We start from the raw sequence: 13027 nt of genomic DNA, 5'->3' as shown, positions 1-13027 counted from the left end.
CCAGAGACCCCTGGATTACTGGTAGGACTTTCTGACATGGACATCTTCCAGTTCAATCTTCTATCTGATTGAGAGTCACTGCAACTGGAAAAGACAGCAAGGACATTCCAATTGAAGAGAGATTAAATTCCCTTGGAGTTGCCAGCAGCAACAGCCATCCAGCCCAAACCCATGCTATTGGCTGTAAAATCCCATTAGATGTGGGACAATGCTCATCAAACTGCTACACCTGTCACAAAGCCGAGTGCATGACCCACTTTGGAAGGAGCTGATCCTTTCATTTTCACCTGGGAGTGATCTTGTAAGTGGGCACCGTACCTTAGTACTGTGACTTAGGAGATATCTCTGTGCAAGTCATGGATAAAGATGCAGGGAAGGAACCCATGTCCCATGGATAGGAACATGATTTTCTGGTGAATGGTGACTGGTTGAAAAGGAAGCAGGGAGTGGATAGCGACATGTGTACCTAGACCTCCCTGGAAGAATAAGCACTTCATTATTTCATAGAATCATTAAGATTGGATAAGACCTCTAAGATCATCAAGTCCAACTGACAACCAAACACCATCATGCCCACTATACCATGCTCCAAAGCACCATGTCTACGCATTTGTTAAACACCTCCAGGGATGGTGACTCCACCAGCTCCCTGGGCAGCCTGTTCCAATTTCTGACCACTCTTCAAGTAATGAACTTTTTCCTACTATCCAATCTAAATGCCCCCTGCTTCAGCTTGAAGCCATTTCTTCTCATCCTATTGCTAGTTACATGGAAAAAGAAGCTGACCCCCACTCCACTACAATCTCCTTTTAGGCAGTTGTAGAGAGCAAAAAGATCTCCCCTCAGCCTCCTCTTCTGCAGACTGAACAATTCCAGTTTTCTCAGTTGCTCCTCATAAGGCCTGTTCCCTAGACCCTTCACCAGCTTTGTTACCCTTCTCTGGACATGCTCCAACAACTCAATGTCTTTCTTGTGAGGGACCCAAAACTGAAACACAGTGCTCAAGGTCTGATGTCATCACTGCTGTGTAGATGATCACTTTCCTACCCCTGCTGGCCATGCTATTTCTGATACAGGCCATCTTGATGACCTGAGCACATTGCTGGCTCACATTCAGACAGCTGTCAACCAGCACCCCCAGGTCTTTTTCTGCCAGGCAGCTTCCAAGACACTGGCCCGAGCCTGTAGCATTGCTCGGGGTGGTTGTGACTAGAGTGCAGGACCAGGCATCTCTGGTGCCAGTGTTACTTCTACCCTCCTTACCTTCACCCACAGTCACTACTGCAGTTGAATCAGACTGGTAATACTGGCCTTCAAAGCTGCGCACTTAATTCCCCAAAACTCCCATCAACCCTGCTTGTATCCCAGGTCACAGGCTAAAGCAGAGGGAACAGATGCAAGAGAACAGCCATCAGCCTCTCATCCCATGTTTTGTTTAGACAGACACTTGACTATGAAGATCTTTATCATATGAAAGCTGAAGCAAGAGGACATTCATGCTACGGAAAACTTGGACCTGGCCTGTTGGATATATTGCATCATATCATTGCATTTTTTGTCTTTAAGTTGTGCTCTTTTTTTCTGGGTGTTTTTTGTATGTTTGTGGGGGGTTTGTGGGTTGGGGTGTGTGTGTGTTTTGTTTGGTTTGTTTAGGGTTTGGGGTTTTTTGTGACTCATACGGTATGGTCTCTGATGGTCCTATTCCAGTGTTGATACACAATTGTGTGCCTTGGCTCCTACAGCCACCACTTCTCATGGATTGCAGTAAAAGGAAGATGCACAAGTCTTAAATGTACTACCCCAACAACAGGAACTGGTCTTACCTTTCACATTTTTGCTGAAACTCTTTAGCTGGGGTTGGGGGGAGGTAGAAAAAGTGAACCAGTCTGCTGCAAAGAGGCTAAAATGAGTTTCTATGCCTGCTCCATATGAAACAGGAAGGTCATATATGTTACTAGCACACTTTCCAAATCACACATGAATGCTAAGTTCAAGAGCTTCATGCTTGTACACAGCACAGTGCCCTTATTCATAGGCATAGGAATCATAGAACCAATAAGGTTGGAAAAGACCTCAAAGATCCTCAAGTCCAACCTGTCACCCAAGACCTCATGACTACTAAACCATGGCCATGTTTTCAAGACATTAGATATTAAGAAATAAAAAGCTAGATGTTCATGTTCAGTTTTGTTTCACTAGCATGAGAAGCTTTATTATCTATTGAGAAAACACATTACAGGTTGGTGAAGCTAGCACAAGGAACAAATTCCGGGAAAAATAAGCAAAACTTGTTATTAACAAAACCACAACTCTCAATTTTTCCAAACCTCATTTTAGTTTCATTATCTCAGTGATTCTGTGAACTTTAACTGAAGCCCAAGTACTTGAACCTAATGAGCTCTAAACAAAACAGATGAAACTCAGTTGTTTCTAAACATGTCATTATGCTCAGATGGCCAAATCTAAATAGGCCTCATAGAACCTGCCAATTAACCCTCCTCCACAACTTTTATCATTACACAGAGTAATCTCAATCCTCCACAAAACAGAAGAAACTATCTACAAAACCCAGCAGTTTCAGCCATGAAACAGAAATTGAGAGTAAGCACTGCTGGGTCTGTCCTTGTTGCTGTTGTGCTAAGCAAAAGATTTGTACATACTCATGAAATACTCATTTGTACATACTCATACTCAAGCTCTGCTGGCAAAGGCTAAACCAAACCTTCCTAGTTGTATGTAGAAAATACATAGGTTTATGTTGACATAAAATTTTCACCTCCTATGAATCAGGCTATCTCATTTCATGTGAACTCAGTAAGAAAGTAATAAACCCCCATCTGTTACATTAAGAACATGTCCTGCTTCTACCTTCATCCTGATTCGGGCATTCTCAGTCGTGATGAAAATACTGAATGTTTGTTTGAATCGGACTCAAAACTATGCATCAGCTTTAAAGATTACATCTTAATCTCACCAGTGTCACCTATTCAAAATAAGGAGGATTGTAAAGATGTGACTTGCTTATTGCTTGTGATAGTATTTTCACTGAGTAAAATATGTTAATCTGTGATGATATTGTTTTGACCAGGAGAGGAAAAGGTAACAGAAACACGAGCATTGATTCCAAGACTAATTTAAAAAGCATGGAAAAATAAAACTTGCAACAAATTTGACCCAGAAGGCTGACACCTGGACTTTATCTGCAAGATCAGTCCTAATCAAACTTGTTTTGAAAGCCCGAGTGGGCTGTGGGTCAGTTTTGATGGACTTGGTGGCTTTCTTATTTTATCCAGGACTGAAAGTTCGTTGAAAAGAAGCACGTGTCACTGGAAAGCGTCACTAACTTTACATGCCTTCAAACTTTCCTGGGTAGCTGCTCAAACAGCAACACTGTTGGGAATGCGATCGGGGGAAAGGTAGTAGTAAGGAAGCTTTTTATTCTTGTTGCGCTCTGTGATGGCGCTGACGATCTCGTCCAGGTTCCTGCGGAACTTTGCCATGGCCTCTTTCACCGGCTTCTCCACGAAGTGCTCGTCTGGGTACATGCCCAGAAACAGCTAGTGGAAAAACACACAGAAATCATGCTTTGAGAAAGCAGAGGCCATTCTGTTTCAGCATTGTGTCGTCCCTCAGAATAACACCCAGAGCTTCACAAATGCTCCTGTTACAACAGTACTGTCAATATCTAAGCTGGCATACACTGGCACTGCCAAGGAAAGGTGCTGTGCCGCCTCCACCACTGGCTGCTTCTTTCCACCCCTGCATCTTTTGATAGTGGTGAGTCTGGTGTCTATGTGGCACTTCCTCCACCTGCAGGGAGTTGTTCCACTGAAAAATCAGCAGTGTTATTCAGGTCAGTGGTCAGCCAGATCAGCTTCCCAAGCCAGATCTTTACATATCCACTCAAACATTTGTGCTGCTAGAGAAAAGTACAGCATGGGAGCAGAATGAACAGCCAGGGATGAAAGCGGAAGAGAAATTCTTCTGTCAGTGAAAGTGTCTGTTGACTTAAAACTGTACTTCACAGTTCAGCATCACAGTTGCTTCAGTCACCTTGGACTCTAAGGGTGCCCTGAATACTGTATTGTCATTATGTATACTGGCATGTTACCTGCTTCATATAACCATTCCCCAAAATACTGGCCATGCTACTAGATTCTCAGCTGAAATCTGTTACTTTCTTCAAGAGGAACTTCATTTGAAGTACTGTCTGTCCATCATCTTCCATTTAAAGATCCAAACCAGATCCTCCAGACACAGTCTTTGGGTGAGACAATCGAGAACCTACAACCTCATTTTACATGAGGGAAATGGCTATAGGCGGTGCTTGCAGAGCCTCCTGTAGGCTGCTTGTGTTTGCACTCCACACCAGCCAGCCACAAGCCACAACTGTAGTGCACATGGTAGTGGCACAGATTTTCCAAAGAGACAGGACAAGGGAACACAGAGGTGCTATAGCTTCTCCATCAGCGCTACTGTGTCAAGGAGTGGAGAAAACCTCCTTCCTTCCACACCATCATCCATACTCAACAATGTTATGCTTGAGTTTAGAAGCTTTCATTTTGGTTGAGCCTAGGAATAAAAATACAACTTCTTGCTCAGAGCTGGTTTGCTGGCAGAATGAGGCCAAACCCACACCACTGATATATCTCCACAGAAAGGCAAAGCAGCGCTGCAATCTCATGAGCCCACGTGGTCTTGCTACAGCCCTTGTAGTCCTGCCTACATCTCCATCACCTAGAGAAGGGAGGTTGACTTACTTCATTGTCCTGAAACTGGCTCAAGGCCCAGACAGCTCCAAGATGCCAACATGAACGTCCCCTGTCTGGTAGAGTCTCCACAATTTGCTCTATGGTGACTGTCCCCTTTTGTGTTGGAGGAGGGCAGCGCATTGTTGGTGGGGCATTGGGAATCCAGGAACACCAGTCATACTGCACAACAAAGCAAAAGAACAGTGAAAAACTACAGGGGCTGGTATTAAGAACATTGCAAAGAAAAAGGGAGTTTGCTTCTCTAACATGAGCCTCTCAGAAAGAGAAGAACAGAGACATGCTGTAGAGAGGGACTGAAGGAACCAAGGAAATCCCTACTGTCCTTACAAGGGAAAGAGTTGGCTTGTCAAAATGGAAGTAATTATTCTGCTAGCCACAGGCATATGCCACACAGCCCAGATTTACCAGCCAGGCTAAGGACTTAGCTATTTTATCAGAAGAATAGTATAGTATAGTATAGTATAGTATAGTATAGTATAGTATAGTATAGACCAGGTTGAGATTCTTACTTAATAATCTGAGGCAACCATTGATAAAAAAAAACAATAATTAATGAAATCCCCTTTTCACCAGTTGCTTTTACCTGCAGAATTTTCTCTAAGCACATGCCTACGGTACTGTGGTAAGGAAGTAAGAGAGGCAAAGGATACTGCTGGATCATGGAATATGGCAGGTGAATGTGGCCACAATGAGCACTAGATTGGGAACTCAGAATCATGTCTTGCTTGCTTAAGTATTGTGGGATTTTACCTCAGGTACAACACCAAGTTTTGCTGCCATATGAGGTGTTGCACTTGCCATAACTCTTCCTTCCCCAAGTACTTTTTCTTTACCTTCATATATATCCCTTGCCCTGCCTGAGAGTCCCATTTCAGTTGTGTGTCATTCTTACACTGCTCATTCTGTTCTCTTCAATGTGTAGCCTTCTCTTCCTATCCTCTACCTTCTTATGAAGAGTGGCTGAGGGAACTGGGATTGTTTAGTCTGGAGAAAAGGAGGCTGAGGGGAGACGTTATTGCTTTCTACAACCGCCTGAAGGGATATTGGATTGAGGTGGATGTGGGTCCCTTCTCCCTAGGGACAAGTGACAGAATGAGAGGAAAAGGCCTCAAGTTGTGCCAGGAGAGGTTTAGATTGAATATTAGAAGAAAAATGTTCACTTTCACTGGAATAGGCTCCCCAGGGAGGTGTCTGAATCACCATCCCTAGAGGTGTTTAAAAGACCTATAGATGTGGTTAGCACCAGATTTGTTAGAGTTGGATAGTGGTTGGACATGATGATCTTAGAGCTCTTTTCCAACCGAAACAATTCTATGATTCTATGACCAAAGCCTAGATCCTCACAGATGTACTGCTTCAAATGTCTCTGTATTTGGGTATCACTGAAAATGTGGACTCTTCTCCCACTGACTTCAATGAGATTTTACTTTGTAGAGGCTTGTCTGTGCTGCTAGAGAGAGAAATGGAGGTCCTGCAGATGTGCAAGGCAGTTTTCAACTGCTTAACTCAGGACCCTTGGTAAATAGTCCATTAGACCAGCTAGATCAATGTACTGCTGGGACAGAGCTGCTGGAAATAGTCAGCTGCACCAGCTCATAGACAAGATGGCACCTGGCTCCTAAGCCACATCTGAAAACGGGATGTATACTTCTCTGGCACAGGCATGCTGCCAAATTAGTGCAGTTTACAGGAACAACCCGTGGTAGTCACTCACACATGCACTCACTGCAGATGTGAGGTAAAGCCCTTAGCATAACTCATTGCATTTAACTGCAAAACATGCCACAGACAACCAGCACATATCCAAACCAGGCAGTCCAGGTGATGAGTGGAAAGCACAGCAGCTAAACTGTGCACCTGAACCCTTCAATATTTCTGAAAGAGGTCTTGAAAACCTGTTTAAATGCTTTAGAAAGTAGTTCCCCATAATGCAATAATTAAAATTAAAATATGTAAGTCAGAACCCTTTAAAAAAGCATTTGAGCATTGGTGCGTATTTAGGACTCCAAATGCCTCTCTCAGCTTCCAAAATACTTCAAGTTTCAACAGGCCTCATGGAGACTTGCAGATGGCTCTGCAGTTATTTGGACCAGAAAGAAAAATGCAATGTTTGTACATCTACTGAAGATCATTTTTCAGACCTTGCCCTGTTAGATGCACCTCCCAACCCAGAAAGAAGTCTTCCCAGAAATTCCTACCTGACCAAAATTCACAGCTGCATGCTGGGCTGATGTGGTGAATATTATCACTGTGAGATATTCTGCTAGCTTCTCTCGTGTCCTGATTGTCTTGGGAAATCCTAATTGAGGGAAAAGAAAAGCATGAGTAACCCAGTTATGATGTAACCCAGTAGTAATCAACTACTGAAAAGGCATGAGTTAGAGGACCATGTAGCAGCCACTGAAGAGCAAAGCATTCTCTTTCTGTATCTTGCTGTGTGGTCTAACAGCAGCTACTCAACCTCTCTGTGTCTTGGCTGTTCATCAGAAAAAACAGAGTGATCCTGCTTCACCTCATACAGATTTCTGAGGTATCACCACTGCAAAGTATGTGATGGTCCTTAAGGGAAAGGCAAAATGTAATTATACCTTTAAAACATGCTGTATCCCTCTCCTCTCACCCTACATACCCTGCAGCAAGAAACTCAGAAAGTCCACAGGGCAGGGGCCTCAGATGCTCCCTTTTTCTTCAGTCTGCAGTGTAAGCAGGGAAGTTTCATGCCAAGGAGCAAATGACCATGTGCTTGTATTTATAAAGGTCCAAGTCTCAGCAACCAATTGCACTGTGAGAAAGAGTGCAGGGAGAGCTTATTTGCTGAAATGCAAAGTGAGGAATGAGGAACAGAAATAGTTGCATCAGGCTGTCTTTGAAGGGGAATAATCCATGGAGCCATACAAATAAAGGAGGGAATAATCAGGGACTAGGAAAATACTAAATGACCCCAACCATGAATCTCTTCTGTCTCCATAACATCACAGTGCTGTGCTGCATTCCCTGTCCCAGTACAATAAGACCACTGGTCCCAGCATACCTAGAGACCTGTCAGCATACAGAGATGACCTACTGCTGCTCAGGCTGCTTCACATTTCTACCATCAACCTGATGGTAGATGCAAACTCAACCTGAGAGAGGGATGAAGCACATGGTAGCTCTGGCCACCCACAAAGCCTAAGGAGGATAGGATGCACCATCCCTTCCTATGTCCTGCTATCCTAAGCACACTATGCTCATCTTAAAGGGGCTTGGCATACTCCCAGTCAGAGCAGCCCTCCTAGGGCAGGAATGGCAAATGGAGAGAGAGCCCTGAGTGCAACAGTCTCCACTGCTTATCCTCCTTCCATTCTTTACAGACTCAGGTAAGTGCTCCTGCTCTGTGCCCCAGCCCTTAGAGTAGCAGCAGTGCAGACAGGGATGCTGAAGACCCAACAGGTTTCCCATCTGTAGTAGCAGACCTGCCACCAGTGGTGCTTGCAAAATGTCACCCCAGCCAGAGCCTTGGAAAGGCTCAATACTTGTCCCATATGAAGATACTTAGGTCAAAGCATGAAGTTCCTGTTAGCAAGTCATTTCTAAGCCTTTCCTAGAAAATAACTAGAGAAACAAAAATGATGGCAACTAGGTGTTCCCCAATCCTTTGCTTGTCCAAGCAGGTAGAGCCCTATTACATGCTATTGTATACTGGTAATGAGTGGAAACATCACAGCTTTGCCTGGAGGTCTCACAGAAAAATATGCAGGCATGCAATGCCAAAGTCATCTGCCCCAGATCACTGGCCAACAGGTGTTCCCAGATGTAAATCAGTCAAGACAGTATGAAGAATCCCCACCTATGTGCATAAATTCTTGAAAAGCTCCTTGAAAATAATGTGAGCAGCAGAAGAAAACATGCTTAGGGAAAGACAGGAGAGCCTTAACTCAAGTGGGAGAATTGAGCTGTGTTATGGGTGAAAGCTGTCATGGGCAAGTAATAGTTTGCAGGGAATGGCAGGCAGTGAGGGGAAACAAAGTAAGGGTCAGAATCTGTGACAAAGGAATATGGTGCCTCCTGGGGGAGGCAGATCCCGATCCAGAGTGTCACCCATAAAACTGAGCATCTTTGGACCAAGAAGGAAGAGGGTCTCCAACAGTTCAAGGCATGCTGAGCATGCAGCACTGCTGTCAGCAGGGACTTGACAAGCTACAGACCTGGCTGGGCAATCATACCTTACCTGAGGCCTTCACGCCCCTCATCCCATAGACATAAATGTCTTTGACAAAGGCCTGGAGCTCCACATCCTCACACACCACTTCATCATTCTCATAGTAGATGTGAATCACATCCGCTGCAAAACTGCAGACACAGGAACAAATGAACAAGACAAAATGAGAAGGAGAAAGCTAGACTGCCATTCCCTGCAGACCTTCTACAGACCTTGCAGATGACTCAGATGATGCATAGGGAAAGAGAGAAGGGTGAAAGCAGGTCTGAACACCCTCCTACCTCCTTCCCACAAGCAGTGGGAATGCACAGAGGTAACTTTGATTCATTTATGACTGCAGCATCACTTCTCCCCCCACAAAATGATACTGGACCACACTGCATCCCCTGAAAGATAATGAGTGCTTATTTGAGTCTTTGCTCCTGGCTGAACATTTGTCATCACACCTACACCTTTTTTTCCCCTTAATACAGACTCCTGCTGGTAAATCCACATTGCCTGCACACTAAGAACAAGGATTCCCAAATTGTGATACCCTGTATGTGGGATACTCCAAAGCTGCTTCTGACCTTTGAGGGTCCCTTCCAACCCACGGCAATCTGTGACTCTGTGAATAGTTGATCCCCTCCTACTGCAGATCTTTTTCACAAAACCCAGGTGGCATACTCCAAAGTGGGGGTGGCACAGAAATCTTCCCCTAAAGAGGTCAAGAGCTTTTTCTTCCATCCACTGTACACAACAGACATCTTCACCCTCTTCAGGTCCTCTTCTCAAAGTCTCTTTCCATAAAAGCTTCCTAGACTAAGTCACCCCAGAAAGAATAGCTGGCAGAACAGTAAGATAACAGAAATAGTCCTGAAAGCAGTAAAAATAGGTAAGCTTGATTTCCTGAAGGTTTGGATTTCATGATTGAATGACTGATGAACAGAGCTATTACATTCTACTAGCTCTGCAGGTACCTATAATCTCTTGCTAAATATTTTCACAATGACCTCTTGGGTGAAACATTTGCCTGTGGAAGCAGACTGATGGGATTAAGAATTGTTATCCAACGCAGATTCCTCCCTCATAAGAGATAAGCATCTTGCAGTTTGGCTAAGAGAAACCACATTGATGGATTTGTAAACGTCTCCAATCAAGTTAAGAGTTGTTGTTGAGGCAAACAACTGCATAAACAGTAAAAGTTTAAGTAACTTTGGCTTCCAGAGGAAGCCAAAGGAAAAGAAAAATCCTTCAACATGCAGAGATAAAGCTGCCCTATGTGAACTCTGCCTCCACCGCCTGCCAAATGCAGAAGGTAATCCTTCTCTTACACAACAGCAGTATTTTCCAGCCCTTTCCAATCAAATATAGATTAGTATACAAAGTATGGATGAGGTCTTTTGGGTTGGAATATCCATTTGCATTTAGATCAGAAATAGAAAGCTGAGTAGTAGGGAAATGGTTTAAATAAGTTGAGCTACATTGTTTCTACAGTGACAACCTCATCAACTTTCTTAAGTCCAGGCCATCTACCACATGTGCAACAATGCTGAGGATAGAACTTACGTCATCAAAGGAGTGGAGACTGACACCCCTGCAGTGACATTTATGGTGACTAGACACATGTATGACTATGGTCCATGGGTCAGAATATCACACACTCAAAAGGGTGCCCATGCCATCTTCCTCCAGCTAGGTTAACACTCATAAACAGTCAAACTAAATTGAGTTGACTATGTACTATCTGATATTTGAAGAGGTATATCTTGATCAGCAAAGAAAACACAGGAAAAAGGAGGTGGACAAAACCTGGACTACATCAAGACATTAACCACAGAGGTTATACCTTCCTTTTCTCTCAAATGGGCACTAACAATTGCAGGAAATATTGCAAGATAATCTCTTGCCAAAACACACACATAACACAGCAGACAAAGATGTACCCAACGCTTGAAACATTGTGCTTGCTTTATAAATCCCCTGCTCTGTGCACACAAAAGATCTGATTTTTAATGAACACGCTTTTCAAAAGCCATGTGACCAGAAACAGCTGTATAGTTAGCAAGGAATTGATGCCATGCAAAAAAACATTGTTTGTTAAATGGAATAAAAACCATGAATCATCCTATTCTGAGGCAGTGTTTCACGTGTGAAGAGAAGTCACTTGTGTGGTTGAGCAGCCTTGTAGTACCTCTCCTGACTCAGAAGTGCTGCCCTTCCTCACCAGACCTGGGTCTTGCAATTTTAAGGCATTTTAAGAAATGTTTGGCTCAAATCAGTTGATGTCTAATTGATCAAAGCTTCAAAACACAGCTCTTGTACAATCCAAGCTTACATTTCTGCCTCACAAGAACCTTGATGAGGTTATGTGGCTGGCTCAGAACTGACTTCTTTCTTGGTTTGTATATAGCTGAAAAAGAAAAAGCAGCTAAATAACCTCCCTTTGCAGGGCTAAATTCCAATTCTTTTAACTCTGTGAAATCCTGTGGAAGAGTATATACATATAAAGGGGCCTCTGAAATACAGAATGCAAGAAAGCAGGCCTGAAAAAAGCAGTAATTAAGAGTCTTCCAAGGGGGTGTGTTTGACTATATATTCTTCCTCAGATGAGATATGTTGGATGGAAAAGGTACCATATGACTAAACAGGTCAGGTTCTGTTCACAGAGCTGTGAAGGGCAAAGACACAGAGTCATGCCTCTGTGACAGTGACTTTACTAGCCATTTCTAGAACTAAGGTCTCTTACCTCTTTATAGCCTCCCAGACTTTAATGCCATCATCCCGGTAATAATAGTAAGGGATATCCTCTTTGCTGTCCATCCCTTTAGCTTTGATCTCCTCAGGGAAGCAGAGGGAGCTATAAGTCAGATCCTTCATTGCTTTCTGCACCATTTGTACATGTCCTCCTCCACCTGTAGCATTTGCCTAGGGGAAGAATGGCAAGAGAGGAATAGTAGGAGATTATGCTCCAAGACTGGCTTTCCAAATGTGCAGGAGATGATATTCAAAATATTGGTGAACCTTTCAAGGAGAAAACCATATCTCCACACAAACATCTACTGAACAAAGAGGTCTGATGCAAATGTGCATTTTGCCTTCAGAGATTTCATACCTCTCCCATGAATCACTGTTAAAATCCACATTTCCTCCATAGGTGCAGTACCAGCCCAGCAATACCCAATTATCAAACACAAAGCACTTTCTGACAGCTTGGTGTTCCAGAGCTGGCATGTTCATGAAGGCAGGCAGGCAGGAGTATGGTAGAACAGGGCTTTTACTAGACCACTACTCCTGCTACTGAGTCTTGTAAGAGAAAGTGTTTAGTACACATATATTTAAGCCAGGAGAATGAATCCACTGGGTGGTTACTGGTAAAGACTGGCCAGGGTTTCAATATATAAGATACAATAAATAATACATTATATATTCAGCTACATTTGGAAAACAGTGTGTCAACAGCACTACAAAACTCTTTAGATAATTACTGCACAAAACCTTCCAAATGTTTTTCTAGCATGTGATGCTAGTGATGTAGCAGTAGTCAGCCTATAATTGTTGTACTCTGGCTGGTTGTTCATCTACATTGGAACCAACAAATTCTGAAACGCCAGGATCCTCACTGGTGGGTCTCAGCCACACATTCATCCCACATGCACAGGGTATGGACCTTATGCTTCTGTTAAAAGGCATGTGAGTACCAGGAATGTGTCTGGATTTAACCTCTCTTCTACTTGGGTAAAAATCTCTATAGCATGGAAGCTATTTTTGGTCTGGTAACAGAGGCATAGGAGGGACCAAGCTGTCCAGAAACACAAGCTCCCTTTTCAGAAGGACTTCTGAGACCTCCCCTTACTTCTCATTTACTACTAGCATGTTGCGACAGAGACTGCTGCATGCCAACCTGTTGCAGTTCCCCGAGGCAGCATGCCATTTCTGGGAGACCCAAGGGAGGAAGAGCTGGGTACATGTTAAATATCAGTGCAATCAGATTTAGAGCTAAGAGCTACACTGCAGACCGTGATACACAGTTATGATTCACTGACTCAGAAGAAGCTGAACTTTAATCCTGCAGATC

At 43.5% G+C, this 13027-nt stretch overlaps 1 protein-coding gene across 3 annotated transcripts in view; it reads right to left on the bottom strand.

Annotated features, from left to right (window-relative positions):
* Positions 1–2906: 2906 nt before the first annotated feature.
* ALOX5 (arachidonate 5-lipoxygenase) overlaps positions 2907–13027 on the bottom strand; it is a 30291-nt gene continuing 20170 nt past the window's right edge. For all 3 annotated transcript variants that reach the window (XM_009897689.2, XM_054163432.1, XM_054163431.1), the window contains 5 exons: positions 11699–11877; positions 8980–9101; positions 6971–7071; positions 4761–4931; positions 2907–3557 (listed from right to left, as the gene is read on the bottom strand). In XM_009897689.2, coding sequence (XP_009895991.2) covers positions 3378–3557; positions 4761–4931; positions 6971–7071; positions 8980–9101; positions 11699–11877 — 753 coding nt within the window. In that variant the 3' untranslated portion in view covers positions 2907–3377. The remainder of the gene's footprint in view (positions 3558–4760; positions 4932–6970; positions 7072–8979; positions 9102–11698; positions 11878–13027) is intronic.

This window comes from Dryobates pubescens, chromosome 8 (assembly GCF_014839835.1).
Source record: "Dryobates pubescens isolate bDryPub1 chromosome 8, bDryPub1.pri, whole genome shotgun sequence".
Lineage (NCBI taxonomy): Eukaryota > Metazoa > Chordata > Aves > Piciformes > Picidae > Dryobates > Dryobates pubescens.
The sequence above is the reverse complement of the archived record's forward strand: the minus strand, read 5'-3'. Positions and strand labels throughout refer to the sequence as shown.